Genomic DNA, 21610 nt, shown 5'->3' with positions numbered 1-21610 from the left:
GGGAGGGCAGCGGGCGGCCTCCGCGGCGCCCCCTGCTCGGGGAGTGAGGGAAGCCCCCCCCGCCGCGCCCCGGGGGGGGGGGGGGGGGGGGGGCCCGGGGGCGGCGGCCGCACGGGGCGCCCCCCGGTGGTCGTGGCGGCTGGGGGCGAGCCGGGGCTGACGCGCCGCGCGCTCCGGTCCCGCAGGCCCCCTGCGGCCGCCGCCATGGCGCGGGCCGGCGCCCCCCGCTCGCCGGGCCCCGAGCCGCCGCGCCGCCGCGGCCGCCAGCGCTACGTGGAGAAGGACGGCCGGTGCAACGTGCAGCAGGGCAACGTGCGCGAGCCGGGCCGCTACCTGACCGACCTGTTCACCACGCTGGCCGACCTGCAGTGGCGCCTCAGCCTGCTCTTCTTCGTGCTCGCCTACGCGCTCACCTGGCTCTTCTTCGGCGCCATCTGGTGGCTGGTGGCCTACGGCCGCGGCGACCTGGAGCACCTGGGCGACGCGGCGTGGACGCCGTGCGTCAACAACCTCAACGGCTTCGTGGCCGCCTTCCTGTTCTCCATCGAGACGGAGACCACCATCGGCTACGGGCACCGCGTCATCACCGACCAGTGCCCCGAGGGCATCGCGCTGCTGCTGCTGCAGGCCATCCTGGGCTCCATGGTGAACGCCTTCATGGTGGGCTGCATGTTCGTCAAGATCTCGCAGCCCAACAAGCGCGCCGCCACGCTCGTCTTCTCGTCGCACGCCGTGGTGTCGCTGCGCGACGGCCGCCTGTGCCTCATGTTCCGCGTGGGCGACCTGCGCTCGTCGCACATCGTGGAGGCTTCCATCCGCGCCAAGCTCATCCGCTCGCGCCAGACGCTCGAGGGCGAGTTCATCCCGCTGCACCAGACCGACCTCAGCGTGGGCTTCGACACGGGCGACGACCGCCTCTTCCTCGTGTCGCCGCTCGTCATCAGCCACGAGATCGACGCCGCCAGCCCCTTCTGGGAGGCGTCGCGCCGCGCCCTGGAGAGGGACGACTTCGAGATCGTCGTCATCCTCGAGGGCATGGTGGAAGCCACGGGTGCGGATGGGGTGGGGGGTGGGGGCGGGGAGCGGGGGCGGGGGCTGAGGATGGCGTGGGGAGGGGCGGCGTCCCCCCGGGGGCCGCGAAGTCGGGGTCCCCGGGAGCGGGACCGCCCCGGAGCTCACACGCAGCCAGAGCTCGCTGCGGGGCCCACACGGACCCGAAGCGTGGTGCCTCCGAGTTCATCTGGTCCTAGCGAAGGCCACTTCTTGTGATCGTGCTCGTTTCCAGACAGGAGACTGCCCCGAGGAGAGGTTAAGACAGCTGTCCCTGGTCGCCGGCGAAATAGGTGGATAAGGAGGGGCAGTCCGGCTGCGGGGTTTGGGGTTCCGGGGCTGGAAGAAGGGGTAGGTTCGCGGGTTTTCCACTGCTGAGAGGTCCAGGCCCCTGAACTTGGTGGTGAGGGTCTTCCATGGCTCAAATTATTCCTAGCCTGGACCTTAGGAACAGGTGGACAGCCGGTCTTTCTTCCGCCTCAGTTTCCCACCCATCAAAAGACTCTCAACTTCCACTGACAAAGGAAGTGGATGGTCTTAGCACTTCTGGCCCGTTTCCAGAAGGAGCTGTGAGCACCCCTGTGATGTCAGTAACTCAGGCCTACACAGTGAAGGGTCTGGGAGCAGGTCGGAGAGGCCAAGGCCCGGGCACAGATGCGGTGCTCTGACACTGGACATCTGGACGCGGGGGGAGGACAAGAAAACCGCAGTGGGTGATCACAGGGCCGTGAGGTGTGGCCTGCGCTGTGGCCTCTGCTGGCTTCCCAGGCCGGTGCCCTCAAACGCCTTTCCTGGCCCTGCCCGCCGAGCCTCTCTTTCACCACCCTCTGCCCCAGTGCTCCCCATTGCTTCTTTACCACCCCCCGCCCCCGGCTCCTTCTAGTTCCTGCTCTTTCCCCTAGTCACCTGGTCACCTGGGCCCTTTCCTTGCTGTCTAGCCAGTTGTCACTCTCCTGCCGGGCCCCGAGGCAGCTGCTGTCCTTGCGGAGAGGTCCCTGCCCAGCCCGCTTCTCCTGATACCCCAGCACCTCCCTCTGTTCCTCACAGACCTCTCTCCCCAGTGTCCCTTCCTCCTCTCCTGCCCTTCCCCCACTGGACACTTCCTATTCCAGCCTTCACACCCATGTCCCCAAGATGTGTCAGGGCAGGGCTTGCAATGCCGAGAGCCAGTCTCTGGTTAGCTAATGTTCAGTCTTCATTCTCCCTTGTTCTGAGGTGGACGTGGGCTGGGGGAGAGACCCGGGGGTAGGAGGAGGATCGCCTGCCCTGGTGGGTGTGCCCACCCAACAGGGTGCAGACGACTGGGGAGGGTGGTGTGGAGGAGATAGGGATGGGAGCTCATCTGACTTTTCTAGAGGGACAAAGTTGGAAAGGATGGCAATATTTTGGGTGAGAGAGTCAGGATTCAAAATGCTTTTGAAAAGCAAGGATAATGAGCCAAAACCCAACAAGATGACATTTAAAAGGAATAAATATAAAATTCTACATTTAGGCTTTAAAAAAATCACTTATGTAAGCACCGCATTGAAAGGCTCTGGTGAAAAAAAGCACCGGGGGTTTTAGTTGGCCACAGGCTTGATGTCGCAGTGCTGCGATACAGCTTCCAGAAATGTTTACGTAACGTCATCTTGGGCCCTATTAGCTAAAGCCTCATGGCCAGGAGAGGAGGTGGTGAGCCCTCTCCTGTGCATGGATCAGGCCACAGCTGGAGATTGATCATTTTATTTATCATATATATATTTTTTAATCATACTGAAAGTGCTGAAAGGGTCCTCCTTGGCCATTCAGGTTTGCAATCGAGAAAGTAAAATTTCTGGAAGCCAGGTCACATAAGGAATGGGGGAGCCAGGGATGTTCAGCCTGAAGAAGAGAAGACATGACGGGCCCTGAGGTTCCTGAATGGGTGTCAAATGGCACTGAGGAGGAGCAAAAGCAAGGGGTGGAAATCCTGGGGAGGCAGATTTTCGCTTTTTTTTTTTTTTTTTTTTAAGATTTTATTTATTTGTCATATAGAGAGAGAGAGCACATAAGCAGGGAGAGAGGCAGGCAGAGGAAGAAGCAGGCTCCTTGGGGCGCCTGGGTGGCTCAGTCGTTAAGCGTCTGCCTTCGGCTCAGGTCATGATCCCAGGGTCCTGGGATGGAGCCCCGCATAGGGCTCCCTGCTCCTCGGGAAGCCTGCTTTTCCCTCTCCCACCCCCCCTGCTTGTGTTCCCTCTCTCGCTGTGCCTCTCTCTGTCAAATAAATAAATAAAATCTTTAAAAAAAAAAAAGAAGAAGAAGAAGCAGGCTCCTTGCCGAGCAGGGAGCCCAATAGGGGACTCAATCCCAGGACCCTGGGATCATGACCTGAGCCGAAGGCAGACGCTTAACCGACTGAGCCACCCAGGTGTCCCCAGATTTTAGCTCTTATTTAAGAACAACCGATTAGAGGTGTCACACTTGTGAGGTGGTGAGCTCTCCATCCTGGGTGGTGATAAGTACCAGCTCGATGCCCATTAGTGGGATGCTCCAATGGGAAGCCCTGTGTGGAAAGGGAAGTTGGACTAGATGATCCCTAAGGTCAGTTTCAAGGTTAAGCTTCTCTGATGGGCAGAGGAGGGGAGAGATGGGCTGGAGGTTGACAGAGTTAGGACGAATGCAGAAGAGAGGGAGCTGGGCAGGTATAGGAAGGAGTTGAGAAGGGGGAGAAGACGGGCTGGACCAAAGGGGGGTGGGGGACCCTTGGGGAGGGAGAGAGGGAGGGGTGTGGGAATAGGGCTGTGGAATGAGAGCCAGGAGAGAGAAGCCTGGGGCTGGGATCCCCCCCTGACCCGTGCCCCTCCCCCCAGGAATGACATGCCAAGCTCGGAGCTCCTACCTGGTGGATGAGGTGCTGTGGGGCCACCGCTTCACATCAGTGCTCACCCTGGAGGATGGCTTCTATGAGGTGGACTATGCCAGCTTCCACCAGACCTTTGAGGTGCCCACACCCTCGTGCAGCGCCCGGGAGCTGGCCGAAGCCGCTGCCCGCCTTGACGCCCATCTTTACTGGTCCATCCCCAGCCGGCTGGATGAGAAGGTGGAGGAGGAGGGGGCCGGGGAGGGGGCAGGGGGAGAGGCTGGTGCTGACAAGGAGCAGAACGGCTGCCTGCCGCCCCCAGAGAGCGAGTCCAAGGTGTGACCCGTTTCCTCCAGACCCCTGTGGCAGGGCCAGACACGGGTACCTGGGAGCTGCATGTCAGAGGTGGAGAAGGAGGCAGGCAAGAGCCCTGGGAATGTGCTGAAGCTGGAGCAGCCCCTCAGATTCTCAAGCCTAGAATCCAGTGGAAGGGAGGGGTCCGATTTCAGGGAGCGTGGGGACAGGTGAACATACCAGCCTGTGTTTGACCTTCACATCTGTTCAGGGGTGGATGGATGGACAGAAGGATGGACTGCTGTGGGCCGGATGGGGAGGTGGTAGCAGACAGAGGGACGCTGGGGGCTAGGTAAACGGACAGACAGAGGCGGTGCACTCGGGACTGCTGCTAACCCATACAGCATCTTTGTGCAAATTCTAAAAAGGCACCCTTTACCTCCAGGCCGATGCCACCCCAAACCAGAGTGCACGGCTTGGGGAGCAGAGTGTGGGCTGGACTTTAGTCCCCACTCATCTCCTCAGCCAGCCTCCCCGTGTATGGCATACCTGTCTCGGTGGACACAGTGGCCCGAGCTGACCCAGAGGAGAGAAGGCTGGATGGATAGGTGGGCCGAGACGAGGGTGCCCTCCCTGCTCCACCCCTACCACGGTGACGGGAGAGCAGGAGGATGGAAGCCTGCAGGGGTGGCCCAGCAGGGTGTGAATGACCTTGCCCCCCCTGAGTGCAGGAAAACAGGCGGTGGGGCCCCAGAGCGGGGCCTGGGAAAGGAGAACCAGGGATGGCTATTCTCTGAGAGTGGAATGAGACCTCGTAAATAGCACTGCAGAGGCAGGAGGGGGAGAGGGACATTCTGAGGAGGAAGACGGGCCAGGGGAGAGACCCAGAAAGTGAGTTCACTAGAGCTGGGAGACGGGGGCCCGCCGGAAAGCAGAATTTGTCCGGGGGCACGGTGAGAGGGCCTTCCCAGCATTCACTGGATGCACACCGAGTATAGAACACGGACCCCACATGGGTGGGGTGGGCATTCAGAGGCCCCCGTCCCTATCCTCAGAATGCAGTGCACCTGGGAAAACAGAGGAATAAGCCCCTGTGGCAACTGAACAAGATATGGTTCAGACGGAGCCTGAGCCATCTCTCGGAGCAGAGGGCAGGAGGGTTTGGCGATCAGAAATCTAGGGAGTAAGGCACAGAGAATGAGTAAGCCAGCAGTTATCAAACTGGTGTGTGCGTCAGAGTCACCTGGATGGCTTGCAAAAGCAGACTGCTGGGCCCCACTCCCAGAGCTTCTGACTCAGTAGGTCTGGGGTAGAGATCAAAAATTTGCATTTCTAGCAAGTTCTCAGGTCATGCTGATGCTGCTGGAATGGGGGCCACACTTTAAGAACCACTGCTCTACACAAAGACTTGGGAGTCGTATCAGAAGTAGCTGAGGGGGAACTGAGGAAAAGCTGAGGAGCAGCTGAGAAGCTGAGGAGTAGCTGAGGGGGAGTGAGGGGTAGATGAGGAGAAGCTGAGGGGTAGATGAGGAATAGCTGAGAAGCTGAGGAGTTGCTGAGGAGAAGCTGAAGAGAAGCTGAGGAATAGCTCAGGGGTAGATGAAGAGAAGCTGATGGTAGCTAAGGAATAGCTGAAAAGCCGAAGCTGAGGAGTAACTGAGGGGGAGCTGAGGAGAAGCTGAGGGTAGCTAAGGAATAGCTGAGAAGCTGAAGGGAAGCTGAGGAGGAGCTGAGGGGGAGCTGAAGAGAAGCTGAGGGGGAAGGAGGAGGAGCTGAGGAGGAGCTAAGGGGGAACTGAGAAACTGAGGAGGAACTGAGGAGTAGCTGAGGGGAAAGCTGAGGAACAGCTGGGGGTGGGGGAGCTGAGGAGAAGCAGAGGATTGCTGGGGGAGGAGACTGAACTATAAAGGGTGGACTATCATGAGTGGGAAAGGGGACCCTGAAACCCAGACTGCCGAGTTTAACTCTGGGCCTGAGAACTCACCCATCAGGGGAAATAGTGCAGTGATAAGCTGGAGATGGTGTTTGGGGAAGATGAATAGGCAAGATAGGGAAACCGAAGCAGTCAGGAGTCCTCGAGGGGGCTCCTGGGCAGGGGCTGGGGGCTGGAGCAGGAAGGGCATCAGCGGCCCAAGATTGAATCCCTTGTGGGACTTAAGAGGCAGGACTGAATATGGGTGACACGCGAGGGAGAAGCAGGGAGGCCAAACATCTGGCTGCGTCTGTGGCCTGTTGTCCGCCCAGCCAGGCCAGCAGGCCCTGGAGACGCTATTCCCGTCCTACCTCCACTCCCTCCCTGGTCATCGGAACCACCAGGGGCAGCCCCCCAGGACGGTGAGGGGAGAGCAATGACAGGCTGGGATAGGACTGAGGCCAGCCTCAGGCCTCCTGGGAGGGAAGCGTTTGTCCAGGCAAGCGCGTACTCCCACAGCACTGGCCCAGCAGTGACCTCCACTTCCGGGTCCTGGCCACAGCCTGCTCCTGTCCTTTAATAAAAGACTGAGCCCCTCGGGGGGAAGCAGCCCTGTCTGCTCCATTCCAGGCTGGGAAGCCACGGTCCTGGGGGTCCCTGGGCCTCCTGAAAGCAGGAAAGGGGGTCAGAGGGAGCTGCCAGCACGGGTCCCCCCAGAGAAACATCTTTGCCTCATGTCACAGGGCTACCTGGGTCACCATCAGTCAAAGATGAGGTCACTGAACCCCCGCATCGGCTGTTCCCTCAAGAACAAATAGTGTGGGGCAGGGTCATTAGGCTTAATTCAGTGAAACAGGTGAGTCTGGACAGGAGGGGTGGCTGTTTGTATCCATGCCACCCAGTTACCGCTCGGGGCACCACTGGGTACAGTGCAAGGAGTCGGGAGCCCCGGGGTGTGCTCCTGACACTGTCACTAATTAGCTCTATGACTCTGGGCGAGGTACACCACTGCTCTGGGCCTCAGTTTCCCCTTCTGTAAAAAGAACACTTAGCACACTAGTAATGCTCAATAAATGTTTAAATAACTGAATTAAAAGAGGTCAACTGGGTGCCCCTTAAGGTGCAGAGCAACTAAGAATTCTCAGATCAGAGAATCTTGAAGCAAAGACAAATTCAGGGGACCCCTGGGGCACTGGAGGGGAGGGGAGCCAAGACCTGGGGGGCGCATGCCGGCTGCGGGGGTGGGGACACCTAGGCAGGGGCTCTGTGGACACACAGGCCCTCCCCGACTGCTGTCCTCGCCGCCACCCAGGGGGCCGTGCTCTGGGGCTTCTTTTCCCCGGCTGTCAGACAGAATGATGAAGATCAGGAGGAAAAAGGCTGAGGCCCCAGGGCCTGGGAGGCGTCAGGTCCAAGAGGAGGAGGACCAAGAATGAGAAGGCAGAGTGGTGTGGGCAACTAGAAAAGGCCTCACCCAGAGGCCCCTGCCCTGCAACATGGGAGAGGGCTGGGAGAGGGGGCCGGGCTCAGTGAACTCACCCCCTCTCTGTGCTCCCCTCCCCGAGCAGAAGTCCCAACAGGGATTGGCAAGGCACCGACAGCTCGGGCAGCAGATGGGACCCAGGTGTCCCCTCCTGGGTGGGTGGCACGGCCCACAGAGGCCAGATGGTGTTTGTGGTGGGAAGGGAGGCCTGGGTCATGCAGAATAGGTTGTCAAGCCCCCAAGAGCCGCCCTGCCACACACCTCAGCCCCAGGGCAGGGAAGACACGGCTAGCCCTGGATTTTATAAAACAAGTTTATTCACATTTTAGAAAAACTAATTCTAGGACAGGGAATGGCCTCCCTATGGGCTGGGCATGAGATCAAGAACAGAAGGCCAGAGGGAGGAGTCAGGAAGGAAGGAGTGGGGGGTGGGGGCCATGTCCCCCACTCTGGGTGGGGGAGGTCAAATAAATTAAAGGAAGGGGGACAGAGGGAGCGGGTAGCCAGGCAACCAGAGGCAGTCTTGGAGCTGGGCGGGCAGACAGTCAACACCTGCAAGAACTGGACAGTGTGGGTGCGCTGAGGACAGAGCCCCGACGTCTGCTCCTTCCCCGGCTGGGGTGGGGAGGGGCAGCTCACCTCAGGACTCGGGGGGGGGGGGGGGGGGGAGACGAGGTTGGGCTTCTTCTCTCTCACCTGCGCAGCGAGGGATCACCGTTTTCGCAGCCTCTTCATGAAGCAGCAGGTGATGGTGCCAAGGACGGTGGCGCCGGTGACTAGGGCGACCCCAGCACCCACCAGCAGGGGCACAAACAGGGTGTCCAGGGCTGGGTGAGAGTGGACGGCTCGGTTCAGCCTGGGGGCCTCCGCCCTACACCTACTGCCACACCTGTTCCCCGCGCCTTCCCTGCTGGGTTGTGGGCCCCACGTCCATGCACAGACAGCCCGCCCCTGCCCCTCGGCCCTGACTCCGGTCAGCAGGGATGCTGGGGCCGGAAAGGGCTGAAGGCGGGTGTCCGAGACTCTTGGTATGGAGTGATGTGGAGGAGAAGGGGGGACAGGAGCAGGAGAAGCACGTGGAAAGGGCAGCAGAAGGGCCCGGGCTGAACGGGGGGTGTGGAAGGGTCACTCACCGTGCGTGTAGGGGTAGACCGTGACGGGCCCCGAGCGGGCACTGCCCGCCTGGTACCAGCTATAGTCGGCGTGCTGCACCCAGGCGCTGGGGGCGCAGTGGTACACGCCTTCGTCCTCGGGCCCCAAGTCGTGCAGCCGCAGCCGATGGCTTCGGGGCCCCACCAGCTCCACGCTGACAGGGCCTCCTCCAGGCCGGACCCCCAGCTCCGCCACACCGTCCTGGCCCACGCCGCCCACCAGCTGGGCGGGGCCAGAGCTCAGCTCCCCGTCCTTGGGCCGCTCCACCCACCAGCTGGCGGCCAGCCGCAGCCCTGGGGGGCCGCCCCGCACCGAGATGTTGCAGAGCAGGGAGGCTGTCTCCCCACGGTACACGGTGCCTCCCGCCAGCCACGCCACGGCCTCCAGCACCACGCCTGCGGAACAAGGACGTGGGGCCAGGGGGGCGTGGGGTTAGGACCGCTGGCCAAGCAGCACCCCAGGGAGCTCAAGGGGCTCCCAGAATCCCGAAGAAGAGGAGCGGGAGAGAGGGCGTGGTGGCAGCGGATGCGGAGGGAGAGAGGCCCAGAAACAGAAGGAAAAGGTTCCGCAAGCCCCGACCCCGGGACAGGCCCCAGCCACCGCCCCCCTCACCTTCCTCCCGCACGTGCACGGGGAGCGGCCGGGAGCGGGCACTGGCTGCTTCTCGAAGCCGAGCCCCAGACCCTCGGACGTAGGCCTTGGCGAGGCAGCGGTAGGTGCCCGCATCACCGGGCCTGGCAGCCCCCAGCCGGAGGCGGTAGGTTCTGGACGCCACCTTCTCCATGGCAATGTGCCGGCCCTCGTAGCCAGGGCCCAGGCTGCCCACACCCTCTGTGTCCAGCTGGGCTACCAGGCGGCCAGGCCCCGGCGCCCCCGCGGGGGCCATCTCCCAGCCCACGGAGTAGGCGGCGTGGCGGCCCGGCGGGGGCAGGGCCCCTGACACGTTGCACAGCAGTTCCAAGGGTTCCCCTGGGCCGATCCGACGCTCCCCAGGCCCCACTGCCACTGCCAGCTGGCTGGCTGAAACAGGACAGGGAAGGGGTGTCACGGAGGCGGGAGGGGGCACGGAGCATGACTGCCGCGCTGTAGTTCCTTCCCCCCGCCCCAGCAGCACCGCGAGGCGGCCCTCTGCCCCTCACGGGGTACGGCCGTCCCCACCACCCAGGGCCTCTCGCCTCTCAGCCATGGCCCTCCTCTCTCCACACCCAACTTCTGAGCAGAGAGAACCCGCCAGGGGAGGGAAGGGACGCTAACAGGACCGGCTCCCTCGGGAAGACGGGCTCCCTGGAGTCAGGCAGTGACCATCGGTGCCCCCCTCGGCCACAGCCCCCCCCCGAAATACCAGGGCTCCCACCTCCCACCGTGGGGTGTGTGGCACTCACACAGCGTCTGCACGTCCACGTGGGCCAGGACCGCTCTCTTCTCCGCGATCTGGGCCCAGCTACCATCGGGATCCTGAATCCACTCGGCCGCCGTGCAGTGGTAGGTGCCCGCGTCCTCCGCCTGGGCGCCCCCCACCACCATGCGGTACCGCTCGGCCCCCTCCTTGCTCAGCCGCAGCTCCCCTGCGGCCAGCCGCTCGGCATAGGGAGCCCCGGCCTCCACGGCCAAGTCCGGCCGGAGCCCCACCACTTCCTGCAGAGTGGCTCGCCCCACTGGCGCCTCGGGCACTGCTCTCCCGAAGGACACCGCCAGGTGTGTGTGTTCCTGCGTGCTGGTCCGCGCCACGCAGCCCAGGGCCAGCTCCTGCCCCTCGTGCACTGTCAGCCGGGGGGGCGACGTCGGGGCCTGGCGGCCTCGGGGCCCCGGGGGGGTAGCAGACACCTGCAGCGCATCTGGAAGAACTGCACAGAACAGCCGCAGTGAGGGAGGGCTGCGAGCTGGTGGCCCTCGTCACCCCTCCCTGTGCACAAGCTGTTTCCCTAAATGGACCGCGGTTAGCTCCTACCGGGCAGAGTTCATCTTGTGTTATCTCTTCTGTGACCCAGTGGTGCCGGGCACACACCAGGCGCTCAATAAATGCTTGCAGAAGTTCACAGCCCAGCCCATCGCCTACTCACCCATATGTTTGGAACTAACCCCTGTCAGGACCACAGAAAAGTGGCTCTGTCTGCCTTCTCAGAAGACAAAGAAACAAAAGAGAGCAAGAATGTCACATGGTCTCACTCCTCCTACCCTACCTCTGCTTCGTCCCCCGCCACCCCCAGTTCTGCATCCCGGAGTCTCTAGGAACGGAGGCCCTTCACCCTAGCGGGCTCCCCCCAGCAGCGAATGCAGGGGACCGGCTCCCCCTTTCCCAGGAGGTAGCCCCACAGAAGAGGAAGGCCGATGGGCTGGAATGAAGAGACCTTGGTTAGAGTCCCGGACTGGCCCCTAACTTGTTGGGTGATTTTGTGCGAGCCACACAACCTCTCTGGGCCTCAGCTTCCTCCGCCACAAAACCTGAGGGGCGGATAGGCAGGTCCCTCCAGGCCCTGACTCTGGGCCTTTGGGGCGCATGGGCCTGCGCCCACCTCAGGGCCGGTACCTCTGAGCTCCACCTTGCCGCTGTAGCTGCCCAGGTAACGGGCGTCCGTGGAGGGCGTGTAGCACTCGTAAATGCCCGCATCCTGGGCCTGCAGGCGGGCAATCTTGAGCGCCACGGCGTCCCCTTGCAGACGCTGCACCCGCACCTCGCCGGCTGCCACGCGGGGCCCGAAGACGGCGTACGAGAAGCCGGTATCCCTGGTACTGATGATGCCCAGCGCAGCCTCGGGGGCCTCGGGCCTGTAGAAGAACCACTCGAAGTTCTGCTGGGCAGGGCCCTCGTAGCTGCTCACATTGCAGGAGATGGAGATGGCCGTGCCAGCCACGCGGTACAGGGGCCCCTGGGGGACCAGCACCTCCCGGGCAAAGCACTGCGCTCCTGTAGGGGAGGACAGGAGAAGTTGGAGTTGCCTGGGTCCCCACTGTATCCCCCGCTCCCAGCACCACTCTGGCTGCCTGCCCGATAAAGGAGAGCAAACCTGGGGAAGGTGGGGACCCAACCGGGGCCCTGCCCTGGGGACAGGGAAAGGATGCTGCTGGGAGGTAAGACACCTGGACCCCGAGTGGGTTATAGACCCGGCTTTGCCTCAGAACCCAGAAACATCCCATTTCTGGCAGGCCAGAAGTAAGGCACCTACTGGCAGAAAGAGGCCCATCTGCTCTGCCTCCTTGATTTCAGCTGTACCTTGATTGCCTCCCACATCGCCCCCCTCCCAGCCGTTCTGGGCCCGGTCAGTGGGGCCTTCCAGCTAAGGGATTCTGAGGCCACATGGCCCTCTCCTTTGTTTGAGGGGAGTTGGCAAACTCTTGCACAGAAGGGCTGGTCGGCTCAGCTGTGTCACCTGGACCAGGGGACTCCAGACAATAGAGCCAGTGGCCCGAGCAGGACAGGGCACAGACCCAGCCAGTTCTCACCACACAATGCCCTCCCCCCTCCAGCTGTGCCATGAGCTCACTGCTGCTCCCACCCCACGGGGCTGCAGAGGCAGCTGAGCCTTATGGGGCAAGAACCAGCCTCTGCCCTGGCCTCTGGAGGCAGAAGGTCCCCACCCCTCCCCCCAGGGCCTGCCAATCTTCCTGGCTGGCCCAGCTGATGCACAGTGCCCCCGTCCCAACTCCCTAACAAAAGCCTTCATTTGCATATGGTGTGTGTTCACTTACATAAGGTTCCCTCTCTGTTGAGAGGTGCAAACCCCAGCTGTCCCTTCCCATCTTTCTCTCCTCAGAGAGGCCAAAATTCTCTTCTTCATCCTGCCCCAGCAGATACTCCTGAGTCCCTCGGAGGGCCCTGCTTCTTCCTTCTCTCCTTCCACCCTTCCATAGCCCCACTGGATAAGATCCCAGAACTCCAGGCCATAGGAAGGAGGGCTGGGCCAGCCCCCTGCCTCCATTTTACAGATGAGAGACGTAAGGCAAGAGAAGTATAATGTCTTGACCAAGATCCTACTATCCTTAGATGGCTTCCGCAGGCCCCCGCGGAGGGACAAAGCCAGGGAGGAAGATGGGAAACTCCCAGGGGAGGCCGGAGGGGACTGACCTCACCAACCAGAATGTCTGTCACTCCCAGGGGCATACCCAGGGCCTTTCTGCAGAGGCTGGAGGAAAACACGAAGTATGTGGTCAAACTCTGTCCTCCAGCCCCTCCAGACATGCTTCCCTCGACCTTCCCACCTGAGCTGGGCTCTCAGACCCTTCTTCCTGTAGCTGAGTCCAGGGAGGAGGGAGGCACCTGTGGTCGCTTGGTTAAAGCACATGCTGGGCCTCCGGAGGTTGGGTCCCAGCCACATCCTCATGCCCAGCTGCACTGACACATCTCTTCCTCTCCCAAGACAGTCTCCACTCTGACAGCGAGTGAGTGTGTGACTCAGGAGGGCCCTGCCCCAGGGCATTTCATAATCTAGGCGATGGTGGAGACAGATGAGCTGACACCTTTGGGCCTCCGGGCAGACTCTGCTCAGAAGGGCCCCCTCCCACCTTCCTGGCTCCAGAGCTGCTGATGCTTGGGGATCCCCATGGGAAAGTCGGCCAGCCAGGCCGCCCCAGGAAACCAGCTGCCAGGCAGCTCTCTCCCCAGCCAGAGAGGGGAGGTGGGGCAGAGACCTGCTTTGGAGTCAAACGGATCTGGGTTCAAATCCAAGCCCCAACGCTCACGAGATGGGCGCTCTGGAGCAAATCACTTCACCTTCCTCCTCTTCAGAATGAACCTAAGCGCCTGCACGCAGTGGGCACTCAGATCTCCGCGGGCTCTTCCATGTCTGCGCACCACACTCTCCCACCTCCCCTGGGCTCCTCCACGCCACGCTGCCCACTGGGGACAACCGGCTATGTGCTAGGCAACAGGGCCCCACAGCAACTTCCTCCTGCCTCCCACCCAGGGCCCCGAGGGGAGGCCTCGTTCTAGTTCCCCAGGGCCCACGGACCTATGGAGCTGGGGGGAGGCTCTGCTTGGAGCTGCCCTGGAGCTCTGGTCTAGAAACAGGCCGCTGGGGTGACGTCAGCCTGTGCCTTGACGATGGCAGCTCCAAATCCGGGTGGCAAGGCCACCCCCACTCTGCACTCTTACTGCGAGGGCTTCAGTCTCCCAAACATCTTGTACAGGCAGCCTCCTGTCTCGAAGCCGTACTCCTCCCCGGGCCAGCCCCGAAGGAACCCTCCAGTTCAGACCAGAAGCAGCTGCACTGCCAGGTGCTCTCTCACGCATCCATGCAGCGGTGACCAGAACACCTCACCAGGAACACCCACCCCCACAGACCCAAGGTGCTTGGAGATCCCAGTATCAGTCTCCATGGAGCTTGGTTTCTCCTGAGGCAGGGAGCGGGGAATAAGGGGGTGTGACGAGCACTAAGAGGCTACAGAGCCCAGTGCGACCTGAGAGAGGGAAAGTGGGCAAAGGGAGACCCGGCCCAGGGTGGAGATGGGGGTGACAGGGGGAACTGCCCCAAACCTCAGATGATGAGGTCTGGGGGGAGGGGAACCATCTGGGGAGACTGAACTTCAAAGATCACGGGCAGAACCGGCCCCTGGGCCTCCAGCCAACTCCGGGCAATTATGAAGACGGGCCAGCGCTGCCCACGCAGGGCGGGCACCCAGCGCTGGGCCTCAAGCTCAGTGTGAGGCAAAGGGAGTCGCAGCATTTGGGCGCAGCGACCCCAGGACCTGAGTATGCCGGCTGAGAAGTGGGGCTGGCCCGGCGGCCTGGAGGTGGCACCTCGGTGGGTCCTCACTGGGCCCCAGCCGGGGGCAGCCACTCAGGGCCGCTGGGCGCTGAGCCCCGGGAGGGAGGCTCGAGGCGCCCCTGACGGAGTAGCGGGTGCTAGGGGCTCCGAAACGCTGGGGAGGCGGGCCGGGCTGGGCGCCAGGTGGCAGGCACCTGCCGGCGGGGTGGGGGGCCGTGGCGGGGGCCGGCTTACCCAGCATTAGCAGCAGCAGCGGCGGCGGCAGCCGCGGCAAGGGACCGAGGGCGCCCATCCTGCGCGGCCGGCTTTGGGGAGGCTCCGGGGGTCGGCGCGGGCTCTGGGTGGACGAGGACTGGGGGGGCGCATGCCCGGGAAGGGGGCACGAAGCGGAGCAGCGAGGCGTGGGTGCACGGAGCCGAGGCGAGCGGCGCGGGAGCTTCCAAGTCCCCCCCTTCCCCCTTCTCTTCCTACCGCTTTCCCTCCTTCCGCGGCGACTCGGGAGACCGTTCGCGCCCCGCCCCAAGCCCCGCCCCGGCCCCGCCTGACCCTGGCCTCGCCCCTGGCGCCCCGGCTCCGCCCCGCCCCGCCCCGATCTCGGTCCCAGCCCCGCCCCAACCCCCCCAACCCCCGGACGCCGGACCCACAGCAACCTCTGTTCTGTCTCCGCCCCGCTCCCCGACCCCGGCCCGCTCAGACCCCGGGCCCCGGGTCCCGGATCCCGGATCCGATCTGACTCCGGCCCCGGGCCCCGACCCGCTCCGACCCCGGACCTGCCCCGCCTCCAGACCCCGGCCCTGCTCCGCCCACCTCGGTCCGGGCTCCGCCCCAACTCCGGCTTCAGCCCCGCCCCAACCCCGGACCCCGGCCCCGCCCCGCCCCCACCTCGGTCCCGGCTCCGCCCCTACCCCGGCCGACGCAAAGGGGCGGCACCTGGGCTCCGCCAAACCCCTAGCCAGCCCCCCACCCCCACCCTGCACCTGCCGGCCTTTCTCTCTCAGAGTTGGGTGCAGGGGCCTCGGGGTCGGTCAGGTGACCGGCCACGCACTTAGGATCCAGTCGTTTGCCCCGGGCCGCTAGGCCTCGCCGCAAGCCCCGCTCGAGTGGGGATGGGCGGGACCCAGGAGTTCCGGAATGCGGAGGGCCTGGCTGAAGGGCGCCGCTGGGCCTCGCCAGGTCCCGGGAGACCGGTTTGCCACCCCTCCGGCAGAACCAGAGGGAGCGGGTCGGGGGAGGGCGCGCAGTCACTTCTTGGTTGGGGATCCCGTCAAGTTGGCTAACCCTTCAACCTGCTTTCTTGTGGGCACCTTGAGGTGGGATGACATCCACCCCGAAGGGCTTTTGTGACCATTAATTGAGATAATGTACGTGAGGTTCTTGGCACGGGATAACACGGAATAGGAGATAGGGAATTACGGGGTTTTGTTTGTGTTTTTGAATGAGTCTTTGAACTGCTTCCTGAGACGTTCTGTTCAGCCTTAGGAGCAGTGAAGCGATTACGTGAAGAGGTCTGTTTCCCGTGAGGAGAGACAGACATCCCTGGCACTGGGCAGAGTGGGGCCTGCCCTGGAGGTGGGAGGCTGGGAGAGCTCTCTGTCCCCTCGGCCCGAGAAGGTGGGGAGTGGGGAGGCGCAGGAAGGGTGGGCCCAGATAGGAGAAGGGACAGCCAGGTCTGCAAAGCTGTCTGCCAATGGGGCGTCCCTGGGAAGCAACCCCAGAGCTCATGTAGCACCTTCGCCCTCCAACCCCCTACCCGCCTGGGCTCCTACTCTCCCCGTCTCACTCCCTCCCCGCCCCCTTTTGCAGAGGAGGAAACTGAGGCTCCAAGAGGAAAAGTGGCAGAGGCCAGACCAGATCTTCCTTGGATGCAACCGTGCCTGGCTCACAGGAGGTGCTCATCTGAAGCCACATTCAGAGACCAGAGAAACTCTGAAGCAGAATGCTAGTTTGGGCAAAGGACAGCCCTCCCAGTACTTCCAGGACTGGCCCAGGAACAGGGCAGCAAGATGTCTTCCTCCCACTGGACATATTCACAGCCTGATTTCTCCGGTCCATTTCACCTAAATCTATCCACAGGTCAGACTGAGCTATGTGAAAGCGGAAAGGCATAGGGCAGCTTTGGAGGAAAACTACCCTTCCTTTATTTGGGAGTGGAGTGGACTTACTGCTTTCTGATGCTTGAGAGATGGGAGATGTTGCCATTCATCATCATCCCGATAGATGCCTACATAGTGAGGCCCTTTTGGATATTATTTCTAGTCTTTACAGCACATTTTACCAGATGGTGTCATTTAACAGATGAGAAACTGAAGGTTCAGAGACGTTAAGCATTTTCTCCAAGGCCACACAGCTTTTAAGTGGCCAATGTCTGATGAGCTCAGGCCTGTCTGTCCCCAGAGCCCCAAATCTTCCCACATCCCACTGTCTCTCTTCCCAAGCTTCTTCGCCCTATACACGTGGTCATTCAACAAACACTGATTAGGCCAGGCCTGGTACCGGACACTGGAGATGCTGTGGTAAGCATGGCCGGCATGGTCCCCTGCCTTCAGGGAACACACGGTTGTTCCCCGGGGGGCCATACCATAAGCAAGTAATAACCAACCTCCCAGTATGGGCGTTATGAGAGGGGACACTCAGGTTGCTGAGAACACCCTACGGCTTGGGGCTGGGCGGAAGCTGGGGCAGGTAGGTGTTGAGGGCTGGGCTGGTGTTTCGGGTGGGGCTGAGGCCCTGGGAGAACCAGATTCTTCCACACGCCCCTCCCCAGACTGGGAGTTCTGGAGGCTGCCAGCAGGGGGAGCCCGCAGCCCAGGCCTGAGTCCAGCTCAGAAGCTTACGTAACTGGGACCGCTGCGGGGAGGAGATCAAAGCCCAGGCACCGGGCGCGTCACGCAACGGACAGACGACAGACGCATGTACCCACCATAACACAGAGCAACCCCGTACAGAGAGACGTCACTCACACGTCCCAACAGAGAGACGCGCACACACACACGCACTCCGCAGAGGAGGGCCGTAGCCTGCAGACTGGACAGTGCTCCTGTCCCCTCCCCAGCTGACCCATAAAAAGCCACACAGGCGTGCCCGGCACCGTGGCTGATGCTTGTGGAGGGGTGAGCTGAGAAAGGAGGAAGCGGCCTGAGACAGGAGGGAGGGACCTGGGATGGCGGAGAGACACCGGTGTGGGCTCCAGCCGTGGCCATGGGGGCTGTCATCACGGTGCCATCACCGGCTGCCCAGTCACCCGCTAGGTACCCCCAGGGGGAGGCATACATCAGACATCAGGCCTCTGTTCCACGGGCTTACGTAATTCCCCTTCAAGAGGACGGATGCGCAAGACACCGAGGTGGCCGTGAGGTGTCCTGAGTGTCGCTGAAGATCATTACGACCTATGCCTCAAGGCAGCTCCTACTCTGACGGCAGCATCACACATTACGGTCACAACCATGAAGACACGGTTCTCTGAGAGGCACGTTCAAAGGCAGGACTGTTAACGTATTCGGACCTGTGTCAGGTGCGTATTTTCATCTCACTTAAACCCTGGCCAGAACCTGGTGCGGTTAGTGCTGTTCTTATCCCCGTGAGGAAACAGGTGTGTGGAAGCTTCCGAGCACGTCCAAGGTGAATGGACCGGCTCCTGTCCAAACTTGGACTTGAGCGTCGGATCGTCTCGGTGTGGAGGGGCCCGTGCTCCTGCCCCCGGTACGTGGCTTCTTGGAGACACGTGTGGACCCAGCTGGGGACACAGGCGGTGCCTTGAAGATAGTGACACACGCATCGAAGACACAGACGCACGTACGCACCAGGCATCAGACACGCGGAAACGCCAGATGCACACGCAGAGTACTCAGCACTCTCTCTCTTAAATGTGTATAAATCCCAGCTCGGTGCAGCTAAGGGTCACACAGAAGGACGTCCTGTGATCTGCGTGTGTTTGTAAGGCCCTGACCCATACCGTCTGATGAGCCCTATTTTCCCACCGTCCCGAAAGGGAAAATTCTCTGCCGATCTGCTGAGAGGCTCGGGTGAGAGGCTCGGGCAAAGAGATAAGGCAGAGGTAGAGCCAAAACCTAGCTCACCTCAGCTCACGTGGAAACAGACAGCCACCCGGGGACCCTGGCGCACACTCGAGAACCACAGAGCCGTCTCCCGCACCCACACACACACACACTGGACTCTCTCCCTCCTTCCTCCCCAGCCGGGCACTGCGCCCTCATGGTGCACCCCCCAGGTAGCTTGCGTGTGTGTGTGTGTGTGTGTGTGTGTGTGTGTGTGTGTGTCTACTCCCTGAACCCTCCTCTTGTCTGGCTGAGCCCACACTCCTTCCCCACGTCTCAAACCCCACGTGGAGAGCTGTTCAAGAACAGAGGAGCCCCAATACCACTGCTGGCCTCTGCACGACCTGGCCCGAACTCCCAGGGAGGCCCCGCCATTTCTCTACCCAGGATTAGCGCCAGCCGCCACCCACGCCTGAATGCCAAGGATGGATCCCTCTGAGCTGGAATCCCCTTCACCCTCCCTCCCTGACAAGTCCCTGGTTCCCCAGTCCCAGAGTGTTGGGTGCCTGGGCTCCACCCCAGAGGCTCCCCCATCCGGCTCCTCCTCTCCCAGCCAGCTGATGGAGCAGACACCTGTGTGGAGGGTAGCCTTGAGCTGAGGCAGCCCCCCTGTGTGTATCTCTTCTTCCCCAAACCAGCAGCCTGGGGTGGGTGGGGGGGAATGGGGGAGCGATCCAGGGCAGAAGAGGGCAGCGGTGTTTGTGGGCTGCGTCTTACAGATGAGCCCCAGGGGACAGGAGGTGGTTAGCGCCAGGTGGCTGCCTCTGAGTCACTGAGGTTGAGCCAGGGCCAGATTGGGAGAAGGGGTCATTTATGAGTTTGCGCACACCCAGCTCTGAGCGAGATGAGGCGGAGGCCCCAGTTGTTGCAAATACTTCCCGTGCACCTGCTTTTTGCTGGGCTCCACACTAAGCACCCTGCGCTCACTCAGTCCCCCAGCACCCCATGGGGCGAGTGCTCTTGTGGCCCGTTTTGCAGATGGGAGAGGGGGGCCCAGAGAGGTTATGTAAGTTACCCAAGGTCACCTGGCTAAATGGCAGCACTGAGATTCAAATGCAAACTGCTTGACTCTGGAACATTCTTCTTCCTCCTGCTTCCCTAGCCTGCGTGCACTTATTCATATACACACATGCATGAGTGCATGTGCGTGTGTGTGTGTGCGCACACACACACACACACACACACCGGGTGCCTATACAACCTTTTGAAAGAACTTTTCCACCAGTATAATCCCCAGCTCCTAGCACACCGTGGATGCTCCATAAATATTTGTTGAATAAATGGGTGTGATGCTGGAGGCCCAGGTAAAGGGGACTCAGCAAGAGAGTGTGTGTGTGTGTGTGTGTGTGTGTGTGTGTGTGTGTGTGGTGGCCCCAGGGGTTTTCACACACACACAGCCCTCTAGAGCTGGAATGGTATTGAAGGCTCCCTCTGACTCTTTAACGGTCCTAGCCCGTTAAAGCACCCTGGGTGGGGAAAGAGAATGGAACCAGGGTTCGTGGGATTCCCTGAGGTGGAAAGGGGTCTTCACTTTTCCGTCTCGTCAGAGGATGGGGGACACGAGGAGAGGTCTGGGAAGAGCATATGGGGACACACAGCCACTGAGCCACGTGAGCCCTCTCAGCTCCCGCTCGTCCCATGCTCTCCCCGGGCCCCCTCCTGACAGCCCCCGGCTCCTGCGCTGCGCACACCTGGACTCTCCAGGAGCCTGGCACCCCTTGGCCACCCTGGCCCAAGAACGGACAATTCTCCCTTTTCCCTAGTCCAACTGAAACAAGGGTGGAATTTTTCCAAAGGCTCTTTATTGGGAAAACAAACCCTGAAATAAAAACTACAAAAACAAAGCAGCAGATGGGCCAGCAGGGGCGAAGGCGTGGGCCATGGGAGAGCGGGACCCGGAGTCCTGATGCTGACGTGACCCTCCCCTGGCTCCCAGCACCCTGTCCTCAGCTCTTGGGTGGCGTTTCCCACTCTGCCTCGCCATTCCAGGCCTTGTTTGTATCTGCCTCTCCATCAAGGCCACGGCTGGCTCTTCTTGGCTCTGCCCCCACGCCCAGCACAGAGCCTCACAAGGAGGGGAAGCTCCATGGACATTGGCCAAGTGATTGAGCAAATGAGTGAGCAAGTGGTGAGTGAGAGGGAGGGAAGCCAGGTGCTTCCTCTTGGGTGGCCGGATCACCTCCAGGGAGGGCGAGGGCGCTGTTCCTGCCTCTGGAGTTTGTCTTACCCTTGAAAAGCAAGGGCGCCAGCACTGAGCATGTGCATCCTCAACACCCCCCTGGGAGTTAGGGCTGTTAAGGAAACAAGCTCAGAGAAGCGAAAACTCTTGCCTAGTGAGCGGCAGCTCCAGGCGTTCTAGACCATGCTGCCATGCTCCTCTGCCCAGGACGGACCATCCTTCCGCAAAGGAGCTGGTGTCTGGGGGAGCGACAAGGGTGCAGGTCCAGCCAGATGGCAGGACGGGGTGACGGGGTGACAGCTCGCTCCAGGTGGGCACTCAGGCACAGGGCGCTGGTGCTGAGGAGGCTGAACCTCCTGAACCAGATGTCCCAGAGCAAACGTGGGACTTCTCTCCCAAACAATTGCCTTCCTTCCGGAACCTGAGTTTAGTTACCTTTGCACCCACGTCCATCCTCCCCTTTCCAATCCTTTCTCCCTCACCATGACATACGATCAGATGCCAAATCCTGAAAGTCTACCTCCCAAAGATCTTTCTCATCTGCCCTTTCTCCTCATCGTATGGCCACTGTCTTGTTGCGGGCCATCACCTCTGGGCTGAATTACTGCCAGAGCCGCCTACCTGTCTCTTCCTTTCAGTGTGACACGCCCCCCCCACCGCCCATGCACACACACCTGCAATCAAGTGAGCCTTCCTAGAGCATTCCGCCCCTGCTCAAAATGTGGAAATGGCTCCATACTGCTAAGAGCAATATTTCTCAAACTTTCTGGTGGTAAAAATACAGATTCCCACGCCCCACCACTGCCCCCGGGTATCAGAATTTCCAGGAGATGCGCCTCCTCTTCTGTATTGTTAACGAGCTCCCCAGGTGACTGTTACCACCAGAGCCCTGTAGGAATCACTGGTACTTAGAATGGCCCCCGTGAAATGGCTCGCACACCCATTTCCAGTGTGGGCTCTCGTGT

At 61.5% G+C, this 21610-nt stretch overlaps 2 protein-coding genes across 3 annotated transcripts in view; one reads left to right on the top strand and one right to left on the bottom strand.

The window, feature by feature from the left end:
- Window positions 1-7768, top strand: part of KCNJ9 (potassium inwardly rectifying channel subfamily J member 9) — a 10158-nt gene extending 2390 nt beyond the window's left edge. Inside the window, exons 2-3 of the mRNA XM_032397181.1 lie at window positions 186-1051; window positions 3879-7768. Coding sequence (XP_032253072.1) covers window positions 205-1051; window positions 3879-4210 — 1179 coding nt within the window. The 5' untranslated portion in view covers window positions 186-204 and the 3' untranslated portion in view covers window positions 4211-7768. The remainder of the gene's footprint in view (window positions 1-185; window positions 1052-3878) is intronic.
- An 84-nt stretch (window positions 7769-7852) lies between these two features.
- Window positions 7853-14934, bottom strand: IGSF8 (immunoglobulin superfamily member 8). 2 transcript variants are annotated; one of them, XM_032397179.1, is made up of 7 exons: window positions 14646-14934; window positions 11237-11614; window positions 10092-10553; window positions 9322-9729; window positions 8691-9104; window positions 8254-8384; window positions 7853-8118 (listed from the first exon to the last, which is right to left on the bottom strand). In XM_032397179.1, exons 1-6 carry the CDS (start codon window positions 14701-14703, stop codon window positions 8269-8271), a joined length of 1836 nt encoding a protein of 611 aa, XP_032253070.1. In that variant the 5' UTR covers window positions 14704-14934; the 3' UTR covers window positions 7853-8118; window positions 8254-8268. The 2 variants fall into 2 exon arrangements, with proteins under 2 accessions (XP_032253070.1, XP_032253071.1); XM_032397180.1 differs by having other exon boundaries at window positions 7853-8109.
- Between the last annotated feature and the right edge of the window lie 6676 nt (window positions 14935-21610).

Source organism: Phoca vitulina, unplaced genomic scaffold, assembly GCF_004348235.1.
Source record: "Phoca vitulina isolate PV1807 unplaced genomic scaffold, GSC_HSeal_1.0 scaffold97, whole genome shotgun sequence".
NCBI lineage: Eukaryota > Metazoa > Chordata > Mammalia > Carnivora > Phocidae > Phoca > Phoca vitulina.
The sequence above is the reverse complement of the archived record's forward strand: the minus strand, read 5'-3'. Positions and strand labels throughout refer to the sequence as shown.

What these genes read in the sequence shown, in the direction of transcription:
- IGSF8 (XM_032397179.1), bottom strand. Translation starts at nt 14,703, where the DNA reads ATGGGCGCCCTCGGTCCCTTGCCGCGGCTGCCGCCGCCGCTGCTGCTG. An exon ending in GCTGCTGCTGCTAATGCTGG is followed by an intron (nt 11,615 to 14,645) that starts GTAAGCCGGCCC and finishes CCTCCCCTACAG; the next exon opens with GAGCGCAGTGCTTTGCCCGG. An exon ending in CGGCAAGGTGGAGCTCAGAG is followed by an intron (nt 10,554 to 11,236) that starts GTACCGGCCCTG and finishes TGTTCTGTGCAG; the next exon opens with TTCTTCCAGATGCGCTGCAG.